Genomic DNA, 17261 nt, shown 5'->3' on the forward strand with positions numbered 1-17261 from the left:
GGACAGTCTCTTCAATAGATGGTGTTGGGAAAACTGGGTATCCACATGCAAAAGAATGAAAATGGACCTTTATCTTACACTATATACAAAAATTAACTCATAATGGATTAAATACCTAAACATAAGACCTGAAAGTAAAACTCCTAAAAGAAAACATAGGGGGAAAAGTTTTATGACATTGAAATAGGCAACGATTTCTTGGATATGACAACAAAAGCACAAACAACAAAAGCAGAAATAGACAAACTAAAACTTCTAACAGAGTAAAAAGACAACTGAAAGAATGAGAGAAAACGTCTGCAAACCATATATGAGATAAAGAGTTAATATATAGAACACATAGAGAACTCCCGCAATTCAATAACAAAACAAATAACTCAATTTTTTAAATGGGCAAAAGACTTGAATAGGCATTTTTCCAAAGATACACAAATGGCCAAGCATATGAGATAATGCTCAACATCACTAATCATCAGGAAAATAAAACTCGAAACTACAATGAGGTATCATCTCATACCCTTTAGAATGGCCACTATCAAAAAAAAAAAAAAAGAAAAGCAAGAAGAAAAGAATGACAAATGTTGGTGAAGATATAAAGAACTGAACCCTTGTGCACTGCTGGTGAGATTGTAAAACAGTGCAGACACTATGAAAACAGTACAGTCATCCCTGAGTATCCATAAGGAATCAGTTTCTGTACACCCCTTAAATACCAAAATCTACAAGTGTTCAAGTCCTTTATATAAACCGTCATAGTATTTGCATATAACCTACCCACTCTATCCTGTATATCTTAAAATCATCTCTAGATTATTTATAACATCAAATACAATGTAAATGCTATGTAAATAGTTGTTATACCATAATTTAATTTTGAATTATTTTTATTGTTATATTTTTATTTTGTATTGGGTTTTAATTATTTTTTTATCTGCAGTTGGTTTAATCCAAGGATGCAGAATCCACAGATACAGAGGGCTGAGTATATGGAGGTTCTTCAAAAATTAAAAATGAAACTACCATTTGATGCAGCAATCCCACTTATGGGTATATTTCCAAAAGAATGAGAAACAAGATCTCAGAGAATACCCATGTCCACTGCAGCATTACTCACTGTAGCCAAGAGGTGGAAGCAACCTAAACGTCTATCAATGGATGAATGGATAAATAAAATGCGGTATATACATCCAATGGAATATTATTCAGCCTTAAAAAAGAATAAAATCCTAACATACACTACAACATGGATGAACTGTGAGGACATTATTCTAAGTGAAATAAGCCAACCGCAAAAACAAATATGGCATAACTCAGTGTATATGTGGTATCCAAAGTAATCAAACTCATACAAATGGAAAGTAGACTGGTGGTATCAAGGACTGGGGTCAGGTAGAGGGGAGATGTGAAGTTGTGTGTTTAATGAGTATAGAGTTTCAGTCATGCAATATTAAAAAGTTCCAGAGATCTGCTGTACAACAACGTACATCAGCTAATACTGTATTACACACTTTAACACTGTTGTGAGGGTAATCTTATGTGGTTTTTACAACAATGAAAAAAAGGCTCTAAAACAACCATGTTAGGAAACACTATGCTGTACAATATTGCACACTGCCACATAAGTTTTCTAGAAATAGGAGCTAAATGAATAAATCATAACAGCATCTTTCTAATTTCCTACATAAAAGAGTAGGTTTAATTTAATCCAAGTGTTTTGAATCTGTCTGAGACAGACAGCTAGATGAACAAACAAAAAATAATGTAAAAATTTCAGAAATTATTAAAAATGTGTACACTTACCGATTTTTTAACATTTTATCAGATATTTACACTTGAGAATTCTTCTTGGAATTCAGATAAAAGCTTTCCTTCTATCTACAAATGTAAGCTGAATCTATCATGGAGAAAATCATCAGCATTCTAAAATGTCCTTGGTATTTGCCAACAGGACAATAATTGAACCATTTTCCCATCTGTGTTCACTGTTGGGAACCTTAATAATACATCTAAAACAACTCCATATCTGGCAGAATCTTACTTAACCTATTTAAGATTGAAATTCACTTAAAAATTCTATGCTCAAGATTTATTTTCAGTTTGACATGATCAAAAGGACACACCTCCCATCATGAGTATAAGACATAGTTGTGTTATATGTCTACAATTAGGTGTCCAAGTACCCTGTTTACCTAAAAGAAAAAAAAGCAATAAACACACACACAAAAGCAATCTGCATCTATTTTCATATGCTTAGAAGTGAACTAATAATACATGTAATTGCAATGATCAGACACAATGCAGTTTACAAAAAAGCCTGAATCCTACTTTCCATTTTTATTAGTTTATAAAAAGACTTTGTAAACATACCAAATTATTTCAGATCCTGAACCCAGAAACCCAGGCTAATTTGCAAAGCATCTTACTAAACACACAAAACCCAACCATGATTAAACCCTAAGGGCTTGTATATAGAATAATGTCTAAGATAAGCGGGGGAGGTAGGGAAATGAGCTTCAGTGGTACTATGAGAGAATAAGAATAAAGCAAGAAACATGAATTCAAAGTCAACTATGAAGTCAGCTACTAACAAGAACCTGTAAGAAGTCAGCAAATTTAGGTACGAACTTTCAGGACCTCTCTATCTCATTCCAGTTAACTATACCATCAAAGGATATAACCCAGTTAGAACAAATTTTGGTCTAAGAGGTGTTTCCTATAAAAGGGTTTGACGTTACTCAGTTTTTTAAACCTCAAATGTATTATTTAAGAACAAAAAACAACCTCAAACACTGATTTGGTCAAATGTTTAAAGTACTAAAACATAAAAGTGACCAAACCAGCTGAGGATTCTAACACCTTCCTAATTCCACTGGGGTAAGACCTTAGCCACCCTCCAATAGTCTCAAGGAATCTTTCGAGGCTTTGTCTCCTTTTCTGTACTCTACATTCATTTTCTCTGTTCTGGTCTATGAAAGTCCACAAATCTGTGCTTCTAGGCCTCACTCTGCCAGGTATTTCTAGGCTGACATCAAGGTTTGAATTCTCAGCTTAGCTTTCCAATTCAGCACTGATCTTCAGTTCAGCCTTTCACATCTTTCTTGGCTTCATGCTACTGGTCATTCCTACCTATTTCAGTGTCTACCAGGGCTTCTGGAACCTCTGCCTGAATCCTATATCCCGGTTCCCTAGTTGTCTAGGAAAAAAAAGTTCAAACAAATAAAACGCTTATGCGTTATTCTGTGAAAGTGTTGAAGCAAACCCTACTTCAGACTTTGATTGACAATTTAATATTCCTTTTAGGTGAACAGCAGTTAGAATAGGGTCACCTGCATGGCACAATTCTAGGAAGTACCATTCACATTGTATTTTATAAAATGTGTATTTCAAGGGGCTGTTGTTCCTACAGAATGCAATATAAATGATGGCCTAAATTTTTTGCCATGTTATGCTTTCAGGTAAAACCACACTTAATTTAAGTCAATAAAAAGTTTCCAAAGTTTTGGTTTTTTAATTTCAAAATTAATGCTACATAATTCCTAGTAAGCATCGTAAAGTGAAACAAGATCAGATAATCTTCCTCCTTATTATCTATCTACAAAAACAAAAAATAGTTTTGAAATACAGCCAAAAAAAAAAAAAAATTCATGAGCAGAAACTTTAGGAAAGGGCACAACTTCAAGCCAGAATGTTGTAGTAAAATAAAAACAGATTTTTAGTAAAGCTAGGTATGAGTCCTAATCTTACCCCCAATGATGAAAGACAAAATCCTGAGAATTCTTAATAATACTCCACTAGTCAAAGAGAAGGAAATGAACCTGGAGGGAAATAGTGAAGAACCATACAGTGAACTGTCCTTTCTCTTTATCTCTGCTCTATGCTAGTATGGAAGCTTAAAACAAATTCAGAGGGTATTCTCCCAATGTGAAAGGAAAGAAAGACCTTTAAACCGCTTTCTTAAAAAAAAAAAAAATGCTTGTAGTCAAAATCCAACCACAGAAAAAAGTCATTTAAAGAACTAAGGAATGGCCGGGCATGGTGGCTCATGCATGTAATCCCAGCACTTTGGTAGGTCAAGGTGGGCGGATCACAAGGTCAGGAGATCGAGACCATCCTGGTTAACATGGTAAAACCCCGTCTCTACTAAAAAATACAAAAAAAATTAGCCAGGTGTGGTGGCGGGTGCCTGTAGTCCCAGCTACTCGGGAGGCTGAGGCAGGAGAATGGTGTGAACCCGGGAGGTGGAGCTTGAAGTGAGCCGAGATCGCGCCACTGCACTCCAGCCTGGGCAACAGAGTGAGACTCTGTCTCAAAAAAAAAAGAACTAAGGAATAAAGCCCATAAAACTGTGGTGGCGAGCTCTGAATCTATTTAAGTGCAGAAGCAATGCTTTTTAAGAAGAGGGAATTATGGTTACAAAACAGAGTATACTGAATATAAATATCATAGACCTTGATAATGTTCAAAGAACAAAATGAACACAAATCAGAAGGACAAGGGAGCTGAGATGGAAATAAACATATGAAGCTAATTTTCTCATCTTTCACAGGTAGGAAAAAGTCAATACTATCTAAAATGGAAACAAAGTTTTAAAATATAATGATTTCAATTTCTTAATGTCTTTCATAACCATTTTAAACACTTGAGACAATATTCCTTAAAGAGCCCTCTACTGATGAAAAACACTTATCAAAAGTTCCATAATCCCTCTAGTTTCACATCAGTTTCATTTTCTTCTATTAAACTCAAGATTAGACATCTTACTATAAAGTAGTACACACGATATGACATGTCCATTAATCCATTCATTCTCCTATCTCTATGCATCCATGTGGGTGCAAAGATGACAGGTGTGGGGGTCATCTAAAGTTAACTTCTGAGTGAAGGGATTAAATGACTTCTTAAAACTTTTCCTTCATACTTGGCTGTAATGTTTGGATTACTTATAATACACATGCATCATTTTTATATTTTAAAAAAGACATACTGAATGAGAAGATCTACTGAAGATTTTATATATGCTCAGCACAACCCTTCAACTTTTGAGAGAGAACAGTTTGCTGATCACCATCACCGAGTGTCTCTACAACATTCTCTCAGGCTAATGGTAAGGAAACTGGAGCACCAGAAATCCTAAGTCCTAATATCTACCAATTTTTAAAATAGTGATCAAAGCATTCATAAAAGAGGTCTTGGCCAGGCGCGGTGGCTCACACCTGTAATCCCAGCACTTTGGGAGGCTGAGGTGGGTGGATCACAAGGTCAAGAGATCAAGATCATCGTGGCTAACAAGGTGAAACCCCATCTCTACTAAAAACACAAAAAATTAGCCGGGTGTGGCAGCGTGTGGCTGTAGTCCCAGCTACTCAGGAGGCTGAGGCAGGAGGATGGCGTGAACCTGGGAGGCGGAGCTTGCAGTGAACCAAGATTGTGCCACTGCACTCCAGCCTGGGCAACAGAACTGCACTCCAGCCTGGGCAACAGAGCAAGACTCTGTCTCAAAAAAAAAAAAAAAAAAAAAAAAAAGAGAGGTCTTTTCTTAACCATGATGCGTGGTCTTTGTGATCTGTGAGTGCTCACCAAGACCCAGAGTTCATTATTACTACCACAGAATATTTTCACTTACACAATGCTTTATTTGGGTTTCAATGCAATAATATATGAAGGTATTAAAATGTCATTTAATGGATAGTCTATTTTCTATTCTGCCTTTAATAAGGAATTATTACTAAATCCCTCAAAATGAGGGAAAAAAAGGAAAAGATATAACTGTCATTCATCTAGTAAAACATGCATCTGTAAATCAAAACTTAATATATTTTATGTATGTTAAAATAAGACACATACCTTTTGCAATTATATGGGCAGTAGAAAGCAAATAAAAATATAAAATAAGACACATACCAGCAGAGGTGCTTTCATTGTCTTAATAAACAGGTGAATGTTCAGTGTAGTCAATGGCTGTTCCATTAGTGTTCTTCTACATTGCTGGGTCAAGTCCAAGACTAGTTTACAATGAAAAAAGTAGAGATGTGCATATTCCACATCCTCAGAGCTATAAATTAAAAATTAATTAACTTAATGAGGTTCAATATGTGATCCTTCTACCATCCAAAAAGATGTAACAATAAATTTTGTCTTAAGTCTCATACTTTTGAATTATTATTTTAGTAAAAGCCTGAAAGAGTATAAAATTAAATGAACTTGGGCAAAAAACAAGATATAGGATATTAAAGAAAATTAACCTTAATATCTGAACAAACCACGTGAGTTGTATAAACAATTTTTTTTTCTGAACTCTTTAATATGGTAGTTTCTAAATTATAATAGGTTACAGGCAAGACTATAATCTTTCTTCCATAAAAGGCTGTCACCTTGCGGACAATGAGATTATCTTCAAATATAGTTGCTTTTCTAGAGCTATGCTAAATGGAGCTTTGTAACGCAAATTTTCTAAATTTAATTTAAACCCGAAGCTGTTTTGAATAAACTTCAGCCAAAACAGTCTAAAATAGAAACCATGTGACAGTTTGTGGGAGTTTGTGAGTTTGTATCTGAAATATTACAAAACTCAGCAAATATGGCTTATAATTTGAGCTTTGGCATTCTCTTCAGTATGAGAATTCAAAGATAAACTTATAGTGGAGATAAGGTTTGCCAACATTAAAATAGCATTTTAGAAATATCCATATGGCATTAGTAGGGTTTGGCAAAATACTACAAAAATTTATTTTTAAAATGCTATTTTAATTCTTGAGACATATTTAAACTGAGCTGACAAGGTTCACTGATGTCAAATTTAATTGCAAAGTAATTTCTAATCAATTCAATGATTAAAGAAATAGTCACTCAAAGATTTACTTAATCCCTACTATGGGTGAGGCCCTGTGCTAAACACAACAGATAAAGGTAAATAAGACAATTACATCCTTGAAGGAGAGACAGTTAGTCAAACAATTAAAATGTAGTTTGTAAGTGCTATTATAATATGCAAAAATACTACAAGGAACAAGGAAATATTTCTTTCTGCTTCAAACTAGAAAGGAGAAGGAAGGGGAAGAAAAGGGAGATTATTGCAGAGCTTAAAAAACAAAAACGGAGAGAATGACCCCTCCAATAAGATAGGACAAATGGGCATTTCAAACAAAACCTAAGATGCAATCAAAGCATATAACTTGTTGAGGAGATTCCTGAATAGTCACATACTGCTGAAAGGAAAGTGTTGAGGTGCAGGAGGTCCTAGTTAAGGCTGGACTCTGAATCACAGCCTCTGAAACAACAGAATAATGTTGGAAAATTATTTTATCAGGGATCATTTGCTTGCAGATAACGGAAAATAAAAACAGTGAAACTTATTTGAAGTTTATAAGAGAATCTCACAGAATGTAAGGAAAATTCAAATAACTGGATCAGAGAAAAGTTAGAGAATAAATGCAGAGACCTGAACAGGAAGAGTTCAGGGACCTTCGTTTGCCATTAACACTTTTCAGCTCTCAATTCAATCTGGGAAGACATCTTTCTGTTTTACTTACAAGTGGGCAAAACATTCCTGTGAGCAGAACAGCTACCCTGCTGTATAATCCAGCTTTTCCATGTCCAATTCGAAGTTCCTGGGAGAGAGGATCTCTCATCTCTCTCATTTGCTCAAGTAAGCCAATGGATTCGCTGGCCCTAGGTCAGGTGCCCACCTCTGATTTAATGGATTGTAACATTTATGGGGCATGGGTAATATCCTTCTTGGCCCACAGATTTTTTAGGAAGGGAATATAGGGAAGTAGCAGAAAATACTGGAGTCTATGGCATGCTATCTTTTACTATCTATCATAAATGCTTTTCTTAATAAATAATTGCAAACACACTCAGATCCAATATGATACAGCAATTAATATACTAGTCTTAACTGATGTTATAACGCCAGAAACTAGAATAGTGTCTACACCACATAGAAAGCATTCAATAAATATTTGCTGAATGAAAGAATTAACAAGTGAAAGAAAGAATGTATTCACCTCACTCCTGTGAGGAGATAACCCAAATAGCCAACTACTTTATCCAGAAGTGATATCACAGCACCACTATATTCAGAATCTATAGTCTCTCCCTGTCACCTCAGGTCCAGGGATGACTCATCACCGTCTTGTTACCTATGAAGAAATGATAATCCAAACTTCCCCAATACATCATATACTCAAAGCAAATGAAAAACAGGATAAGAAGATAACTCTGCATTTTTAAATTCCCATTTAAAAAAATGGGAAAAGCAAAAAAATCTTACAGAACAATACCATGCCTTAGTCTTAGATCAGAATATATATACATATTCTGTGTGTGTATATATACACACACACTATATATACACACACATATACTATATATATGTGTAGTATAACTTACTGAACAGGATGTGTAAGGTAAACAATAGGACCTATACCTTGCCAATAAATAACCACCTCTTTATGCTTTAATAACACTATTATTTGCAACTATTCATTAACTAAAAAATATAGAGGCTGGTAACATGAGAGAATACAAACAACTAACCCCCAGAGAAATGGTGGGGCTAGCATGCAATCACTGTGGTATGGAGAATAACAAGGCTTCCCCTATTCCAGGATGGGAAATCAGCAGTACAGACAAACAGTGAGTATGCATCCACTTTATTTAACTCATTAATGAGAGAACCAGCAGAATGAGACAGGTCAATAAGGAGAGACTAATGGAAAAAGGAATGCTGGTCAATGTCATACAGAGCAATAAAAATATAACTTCTCTTTGTAGAAACTTTCTTCTCTCCCTACTCCCCTTTCCTCAAAAGTCATTTCACCTTATCAGTTTGCTATGCACTAGCCTCTAAATGTAGAGCTGTAAAACATCTGGGCTTTAAACATCTCTGTGTGTGGCATATCATATAGCTGCTGTTTCCTGAGAGGTCAGCAGGAGGGCTCATTAAAAACTCTTGGATGGCATTAAAAGGTCATACAATCACCATTTTGCCCTGTTTTGGATTAATTTTCCTGAAGAGCGTTTTGAAGTCAAACAAAAAAGAAAGAAAACTTTAAACCTAGGTTGCCCAGCCAGAAAGTGTGGAAAATAGGCTTCCACCTAAAATTGTAAACTAGACAAGAAAAATAAACACTCAAACGTTCTGTTCAAAAACTGTATCTAAATACATTTAAGATTATTATGACAAAGTAACTTACAAAAGTCTCACAAAGAATTTCTGAAGCTTCATTTTGAATGCTGTTATTTTATCCCCCCCATCTGATCACCGCAGGAGATTCATTCCTAAGATATCCCACTTGGCCACTCACATCTCGTGGCTTATCCACACTGCCTTCGCTACCTTAGTCTAACATCACTTCTGTATATTTTAAGACTGTAATACAGCAGACGATAGTAATAGAGGATTTCAGGTTTCATTTATATATTCACATCAGCTATGATTCCTTTATCTAAGCCTATGCTGTGGGAGTATAATGGAAATGCTAAGTAATGTGAAATAAGTGAACAAGAAAAAAAAACCTTTAAATTTTGACATACGCTTTTTATACATACCCAATATTTTCCAAAAGGGCAATTTCTGTGGTTAAGACAAATTGGTATGTAGTCCCATACACAAAAGCAGCTTCCATGACTGCTCTGTGCTCTGAAGAAGAGATAAAGGGAGTTGGAAGACAGGAAAAATTAGTTTGTGTGACTCTGTGTAAACTTCTATTCTGAATATTATCCTACCCTCCTTTATGTTCTACTACATTTAAAGAAAAATGCTTCACAGGGATACTAGTTGGGAAAATGCAGGCAGTTAAAAGAAGTTATAAAAAGTCTATTCTATTCAAGGTAAGAGAAGAATTCAGAGGGAGTAGAAAATGAGTTTTACTTAAGAATATAATATACAACAAATTTGTGGTGGTTTCTTTCTAGTAGTAGGGAAGAGAATATGAATGCATCATACAATTTTCATGTTCAGTTTTATTTGTGTATGTGTTTGTGTATATTATTTCTGGGTTAGGTTTTTTAATCAAACTTACACTGAAAGAAAACAATAATTTTATAAGGCATATTAAGAAAAATAGCCACTCCCCCACCCTCTACTGCATTTACAATTCCCAAAGGACAAGCCCTTTCGACTCTTATTTCTTATTTCTTTTATCTCAACTCTTTATTTCATACATATGTGTGTGTGTGTGTATCATATATAACTTAATGTATATAATGAGTTTTAGTATTATCTGTTGACTTCCTACTGTGGAATATGACAAATCATCTCTCTTTCCTGAAACTCAGCTCCACAAATGTAAACACGTCCCATCCCAACTCTCCCAATATAGTTCTAACTTTTATTAGATCAATATCTAGTATTTACTTTGTTGACACAGTAAATACTATTTACAGATGAGCCATATGGTACAGAATGGCCACTTTCCCTTTTTGAGCAACTTCTTCACTATAGTTATAACTATCTTTTTAAAATTTTTGTTTGAGTTTTTTCCTAATTTCTTCCTAAACTCTTCCACAATTTTCTAACTCTCTCAATACTTCAAATATATCAAGTATACTACCAAATCCATCTTCTTGTAAACATTTCTACAGTGCCTTCTGATTTGCTCTAAGATGGACTCTTGCTACCTGGCCTGCTGCACAACTGCCATCCTTAGGATTCTCTTACTCCCTCTCTTGTGTTGGGTCCTTTTGCCTGTTTTCCAGTATCGTCTTCTTTATTGCTCCCTTGTGCCCATTATCTAACACCTTCCTACAAGAGGACATACGGAATAGATAACTTTTGCAGTCCTGCACATCTGAAAGTGTCTTAATTTTATTTTCACAATTAGCTATAGTCGGCTGGGTACAGAATTCTAGGTTCTAGTCATTTCCCCTGAGAATTCTGAAAACACTGCTCCATTTCCTTCCATTTCTAGTGCAGCAATTTAAGAAGTTCAATACCATTCTGATTCTCGATCCTTGAACTGCAAACTCTTCTTTCCCCTCTGGAAGATTTTAGAATAGTCTTTTAATCTAATATTCTAAAATTTCAAAATAGGATGTTTTAGTGTGGCTCTGTGGTAATCCACTCTGTTGGGACTCAATGGGTCCATTCCATCTGGAAGCTCAAACCTTCAGTTCCGGGAAATTTTCTTGAAGTATTTCTTTGATGATTCCTCCTTTTCATGTTTTATTTTCCTTTTTCTCCTCATTGTCATTTCCAGACGATTATCTTCCCATCCCCTACATATTCTCCTAGCACTTGCATTGCGTATCATCAGATTATTCTACTCACCACCCCACCTTGGAGTCACCCAAAACACCCCAACCAGGATCACTCCCCGTCATTCCATGAAGAATTTAGCTTCTGTCACAATGTCACTCTCTCTAGTACTACCCCTGTCTTAATCCTTGGGAATTTTATGATTATCCACATAGATGATCCTTTCAAAATCCCAGTCTCTCAGGCCTTGGCCTTCTTTATTCCAGTCATCTTTCTTCAATCATATCTTAACCACTAACTCTACACCTTGCAATTACCAATTACTGCAATCCCCTCTTTAATTTCCATATCTAGCCTCCTCCCCCACACAAACACACATCTCCAGCTCACTCTGTATAGCACACAACTCTAACCCATCAGGACCTACAATCCATAGGTCCTCCCTCTCTGGTCTTCTCTTTCCCCCTAATTAAGCTTAAATTCCCTGGTCAATCTTTACAATAATTTCCCTGCCGTGTTTTTTAGGCTAAAAAATATAATCCAAGTTAACTCAGTGCTTGGCCTGTTCAATACTTAACGGCTACAAAAGGAAACATAGCTGGGGAGAGGAGGAGGGAAGCCAAAACAAGCTAGCATCACCATGCTAATGGTGTCACTTTAAATTGCTGATATTAACTATTATTGCTGCCTAACAACCATTCTTTACTTCCAGGCCTCCGAAATAGCTCTCTCAACTCTTCCCTCAAACTAGCTGACGATTTTGTGTCTATTTCACTGAGAACAAAGAACCAATTAAAAAAAACCAAAAAACTTTTATAAACTCTTAGCATCGTATCTATCTGCCCACTTGGCAGAATGGATGCTCGTATTTTCTCATCCCTCTGGTTACCAGAGATGAATCTTCTGTGCTCCCACCCAAGAACAATCCCTGCCCTTGTTCATTAGATTCCATCCTCTCTTGCCTACTTGAAAATTTTGCTCCAGCAACTCTCCCCTCTTTTTCCCGTGTGAGGCATTTCCCCTTTCCTACTGGATCTTTCTCGTTTATAAATATGCTTTTTAAAAAATTCTTCTCCTAACCCCATATATTCTTCCAGTCAGTGCCCCGTATTTCTCCTTCCCAATAGCAAAACTTTGCCAACAAGTCTCCGTATTCAGTCTTCAATTGCTCTCTACCTATTCTGTCTTATATCCCTCCTACTAGGCCTGATACCCCTACCACTCTACAGAAACTGTGCCTGTCAAGGTCACCAGTAACTTCTACACTGCTAGGCATAACGGCCACTTGGCACTTCTGATCTTAAATCAACCTTTCAGCATCATTTGACACAATTGTTCCTGCTCTCCTCCTTAAAATTCTATCTTTACCTTGCTTACTGGGCACTTCTACCACATTCATTCTGTCTCCCTTACCAGTTCCTCCTTACCTTACTGATACATAAATGTTGAAGTATCTAACAGGTTCAGTCTTCTCTTTTCCTTCTAGACTCACTCAGTGATCTCTTCTGGTCTCACAGCTTTATTTCTCAAATTTACATCCCTCGTCTGTACTCCCAACATAAAATGCAGTCTAGTAATATCCAACTACCATATTGATGTCTCTACTTGAATGTCTATTTGGTATTTCACAAGTATGATTGTCAAAAAGTGAATTCCAAGAGCTTCCTCTTCAAACTATCTATTCCCAGTCTTCTGAACCTCAGTTGCTAGCAAATTCACCTTTCAAGTAGCTCAGGCCCAAACCCCAGAACCACCCTTGTCTCCACTATTTCTCAATCTATATCCAATAGATCAGCAAACTCAGTTAGTTTTACTTTCCAAACACTGCTAAAATTCAAACTTACTGCCACCTCCATTGCCCTCACCCTGGTCCAAGCCACCCAGCATCATCTCTTGCTTGACTTATTGCAATAACTTCCTATTTTTCTCCCTTACTCTATCTTTGCTCCTTCCAATCTAAGCTAGTCAACATTATTTACTGAATACTGGACACTACTACACCAGGTACAGGAGGGCTATAAGGAAATCAGAAAGAAATAGCTAACACTTTGAGAGCACCTACTATACTCCAGGAACCATTTAATTATTCATTTAATTAATTAAAATAATTTTAATTATTCATTAAAGTTCATTTGATTCTCACAATTACACTAAGAGGTAGGCACGATTTATTTTCCCCATCTTAATCACTAGGAAACTGAAGTTAAGTAACTTGTCCAAGGGCTCACTACAAGTAATCAGTATGGCAAGAAGTCTAACCTAGAGAGTTCTCGTTCAATCACTATATTATGCTGCCCATTTAAAGAAAAATGGCGTAATAGTAAAGACGCTTTAGATTTATTTTAAATATTAAGACTGTAGTCAGAAAATACACTATTTTAAGTACTTCAGCATACATAAGTACAAAGGCACAGCAAAGATTAAAGCAAAAGTCAAAGAATACCTGGTATTCCAATGGCTCTTACATATGAAAATATAATATTTGCTTTTCCTTTCAGAGCATTTTCTATGTTCTGAAGGTCTTCCACGTTGGTAATATATTTCACTTCATTAAAAAGAAGAGCACTGAAATAAATACAGACATAATTAGTAGAAAAATCTGATATGTATTTAGTGACACCACACTTCTGTTAACCTAACCAAAAGAGAAATATATCTCCATTGAACAAATTATCAGTAGTGATAATGTAAGCATTTTAATGATACTAAATTAGAATCACTCTCCAGATCATTAATCTGTCTCTGAGAACATCAACCAGGGACAGTTGTGAGATGGTGTTCATTCTCTATTACAATGGTCTCAAAAGATTAAAACTGTATTCACTAACACCCTAATCTGGCCAAATAATCCCACATAGATGTCTCAGCCTTGAACACATTTAAGCCCTTCACAAACCTAAACAGCAGGCTTCTTTGCATGGCCTGTAAGGTCTGACAAGACCTAGACCTTGTCTACCTCTCCAACCTCATTTTGTTCTACCATTCCTCATGTTTACAACATTCTAGGCAAACCTCAGAGCCTCTGCACACAGTTTTCTTTGCTGGAAGCTACTCCTTTTGCTCCATTTCATAAGTATGATCTCAGATTAAACATCATTGCCTCAGAGAAGTCTTCCCTGTTGGTGTTGTGTAAGTAAAGCCTGTAGCATTTTCCTCTTATTTCACTAGTTGATTCCTTTATAGTACTTATTACAATTTATAATTATTTATATATTTATTTACTTGTTTATCCCCACCTTTCTCATTAAACCCTCACGCCCTTGAGGCAAGGATTTTGTGTATTTTATCACTATATCTGTAAAAACTTATAATACAGCCTAGTACACTGTAGATATTCAATAAATATTTATTGAATGAATGAAAGAAAAAGTAGGGCAGGAATTACTTACTCCCATTCTTTATTTGAAGAAATGGAAGTTCAAAACACTGAAGAGTTTACTCAAAAACACATTTATTGAATCAAGAAGCCAGGGACAGAATACAGAACAGGTGTTCTCAGTACCAGTCCAGTGATCTTTCCACCTGACTAATTCTTCCAAATCATCCCTTCGGTGCATAAATCAGACTGACTGATCATATTTATTCATCCCAAATTATCCCTTTTTTAAAGATGTCTACTTCTGTATAAATTATCTATCCCTAACAACTCATTCCACTTAATCCCCATGTGTACAAGTTGTGTATTTTTGATAGGCTAAACTTCAAAAACTTTTGAAAACTTTTCAAAATTTTCATGTTGCAGGTCCACATACTTAAATAAACAAAGGCTCACTCAAATACTTCAAATAAATTAGTCCAACACAGTTCCTCCTATAAAGTTTTTCCTAATACAGCAGTTCTCAAACATTTGGTCTCAGGAAACTTTTATATCTTTTAAAATTACTGAGGTCCTCAAGGAGCTTTTGTTTATGTAAGCTATGTTTATCAGTAGTTGACAAAATAGAAATTAAAACAGGAGTTTAAAAATATTTATTAATTCTTAAAAATAAACACTATTACATGTTAACATAAATACTTTTTATTTAAAAAAATAACTAAAGTTTACAAAACCAAAGGAAAACTTAGTGAGAAGAATGGTATTGTTTTACCTTTTTTTTTTTTGAGATGGAGTCTTGCTCTATTGCCCAGGCTGGAGTGCAGTGGCATGATCTCAGCTCACTGCAACCTCCACATCCTGGGTTCAAGCAATTCTTCTGCCTCAGCCTCCTGAGTAGCTGGGACTAGAGGTGCGCACCTCCACACCTGGCTATTTTTTTTTTTTTTTTGTATTTTTAGTAGAGATGCAGTTTTACTATATTGGCCAGGCTGGTCTCAAACTCCTGACCTAGTGATCTGCCCACCTCGGCCTCCCAACGTGCTGGGATAACAGGCGTGAGCCACCGCGCCTGCCCTTGTTTTACATTTTTGCAAATATCTTTAATATCGGACTAAATAGAAGACAGCTGGATATTCATTTCTGCTCCTGTATCCAATCTGTTGTGACATCACACATCATGTAGCCTCTAGAACCCCCATTCACCAGGGAATGAAAGTGAAAAAGCCAAATAATGCCTTAGTATTACTATAAAAATATTTCCACTTAGCAGGCACCCTGAAAGCGCTGCCCTAACTTATGCTGGCTGAAATATTTACCCGTTCATTACAGATTTGTTTCACTTTTTAAAAGAAATGTAAAACTTGATCTTCTATCATTCCCAGGGCTCTTGTTTTGTTTTTATAAGAAATATTTGCTGGGCAGTATTCACTATGTGCTAGATATTTTCAGGTTTTCATTTAACCCTTCAACAATACTTCTGGAACAGTATTACACACATACTCACACACAGGCAGCAATCTGAGAGACTAAGTAACCTGCTCCAAATCATACTTCTAGTTGCTGGTAGAGCTTCTGACACCAAGGCCAGAATTTTCTAAATTGTATTATTGACCACTCATAAAAATGGGAAACCAGGTGGAAAGGTGGCAACTAAAGAATGGCAATGGAGTCTCAGTGGCAAGCTGAACTATTGGCTGCCTATACATTTTGACTAACAAGTCCAGAATCACCCTTTAGTTACTTCAAAACAGTTGGGAGGTACAATCTAGTTAACTTAATTGGACTACCATGTAAATTCTAGGCTTGGAAATTACATTCACCTAGTCATGACTTTTATTGTTTTATTATCTCCAATCTATTTGCTTCAAAAATTAAGTCTGAGTGTACAACCCTCCCCAACCATTGTTTGCAATAAAGACTGGCAAATATTTATTAGGTACTTACCACATGCTAGGCATAGTACTAAGCACTTTATGAATAGTGGCAATTTGTCAATTTGGGGGCTGCCCACTCCCTTTTGCTTTGTCCAGTTTTCAAAGTCTTCAAGGTAGGCAGAGCCCAAGTGAAAGATCACACTGTCAACCTTGCTTTCCCAGGTTCCTCGTTACAAGACATGACTATCTGACAAACAATCACTTGCCTGAGATTCTGAAGCAGGAGCAAGTGATACCAAGAACAAGGAACAGTAAAGAATTATTTCAAGAGGCAGTGGCAATAACAGTTGGCTTCAAAGGTAGCAATGACAAGTGTTAGTCACAGCCCCAATGCAGGTAATGTAAGCCGTAGTATCCAATGCTCAGCAATAATGCAGCTGTCCTCCTCAGACTCATTCTGTATCATAATTTTCACTGTATCCAGAGCTGTTTAACCTTTGAGTCCAGTTCTCCAGCTCTTCTAGCGAGGCTGAGATTTCCTATATCCCCTCCAAATCCTTTTCTGCTTAAGCCAGTCAGACCCAGATTCTAGGGCTTATAACTAAAAATCCTCAGCAATGCACTCTGTCTTGTTTAATTTTCATGGCAACCATCTGAAAGAAGAACTATCATTAACCCCATTTTAAAGATAAGGTCATGGGGCTTAAAGAGGTTACCCTGCCTAATGTCCCAAAGCTCATTAAGTAGTCATTATCCATGACTAATGACATTCATAATGTAATGATCTCTATGATTTCTCCCAATGGCTTCCTCACTTTAATATATTCCTTAATATATTAATTTTCAGAATATGAGGATCCATTCCACAGTC

The 17261-nt window shown here is 36.1% G+C and overlaps 1 protein-coding gene across 1 annotated transcript in view; it reads right to left on the minus strand.

Annotated features, from left to right (window-relative positions):
• Window positions 1-17261, minus strand: part of TXNDC16 (thioredoxin domain containing 16) — a 116619-nt gene that overhangs the window by 72453 nt on the left and 26905 nt on the right. The window contains exons 6-8 of the mRNA XM_030931503.1: window positions 13644-13765; window positions 9553-9643; window positions 5902-6052 (exon numbers count right to left, since the gene is read on the minus strand). Of these exons, the coding sequence (XP_030787363.1) occupies window positions 5902-6052; window positions 9553-9643; window positions 13644-13765 (364 nt within the window). The remainder of the gene's footprint in view (window positions 1-5901; window positions 6053-9552; window positions 9644-13643; window positions 13766-17261) is intronic.

The sequence above is a fragment of the Rhinopithecus roxellana genome, chromosome 5 (genome assembly GCF_007565055.1).
Source record: "Rhinopithecus roxellana isolate Shanxi Qingling chromosome 5, ASM756505v1, whole genome shotgun sequence".
In the NCBI taxonomy this organism is placed as follows: Eukaryota; Metazoa; Chordata; class Mammalia; order Primates; family Cercopithecidae; genus Rhinopithecus; species Rhinopithecus roxellana.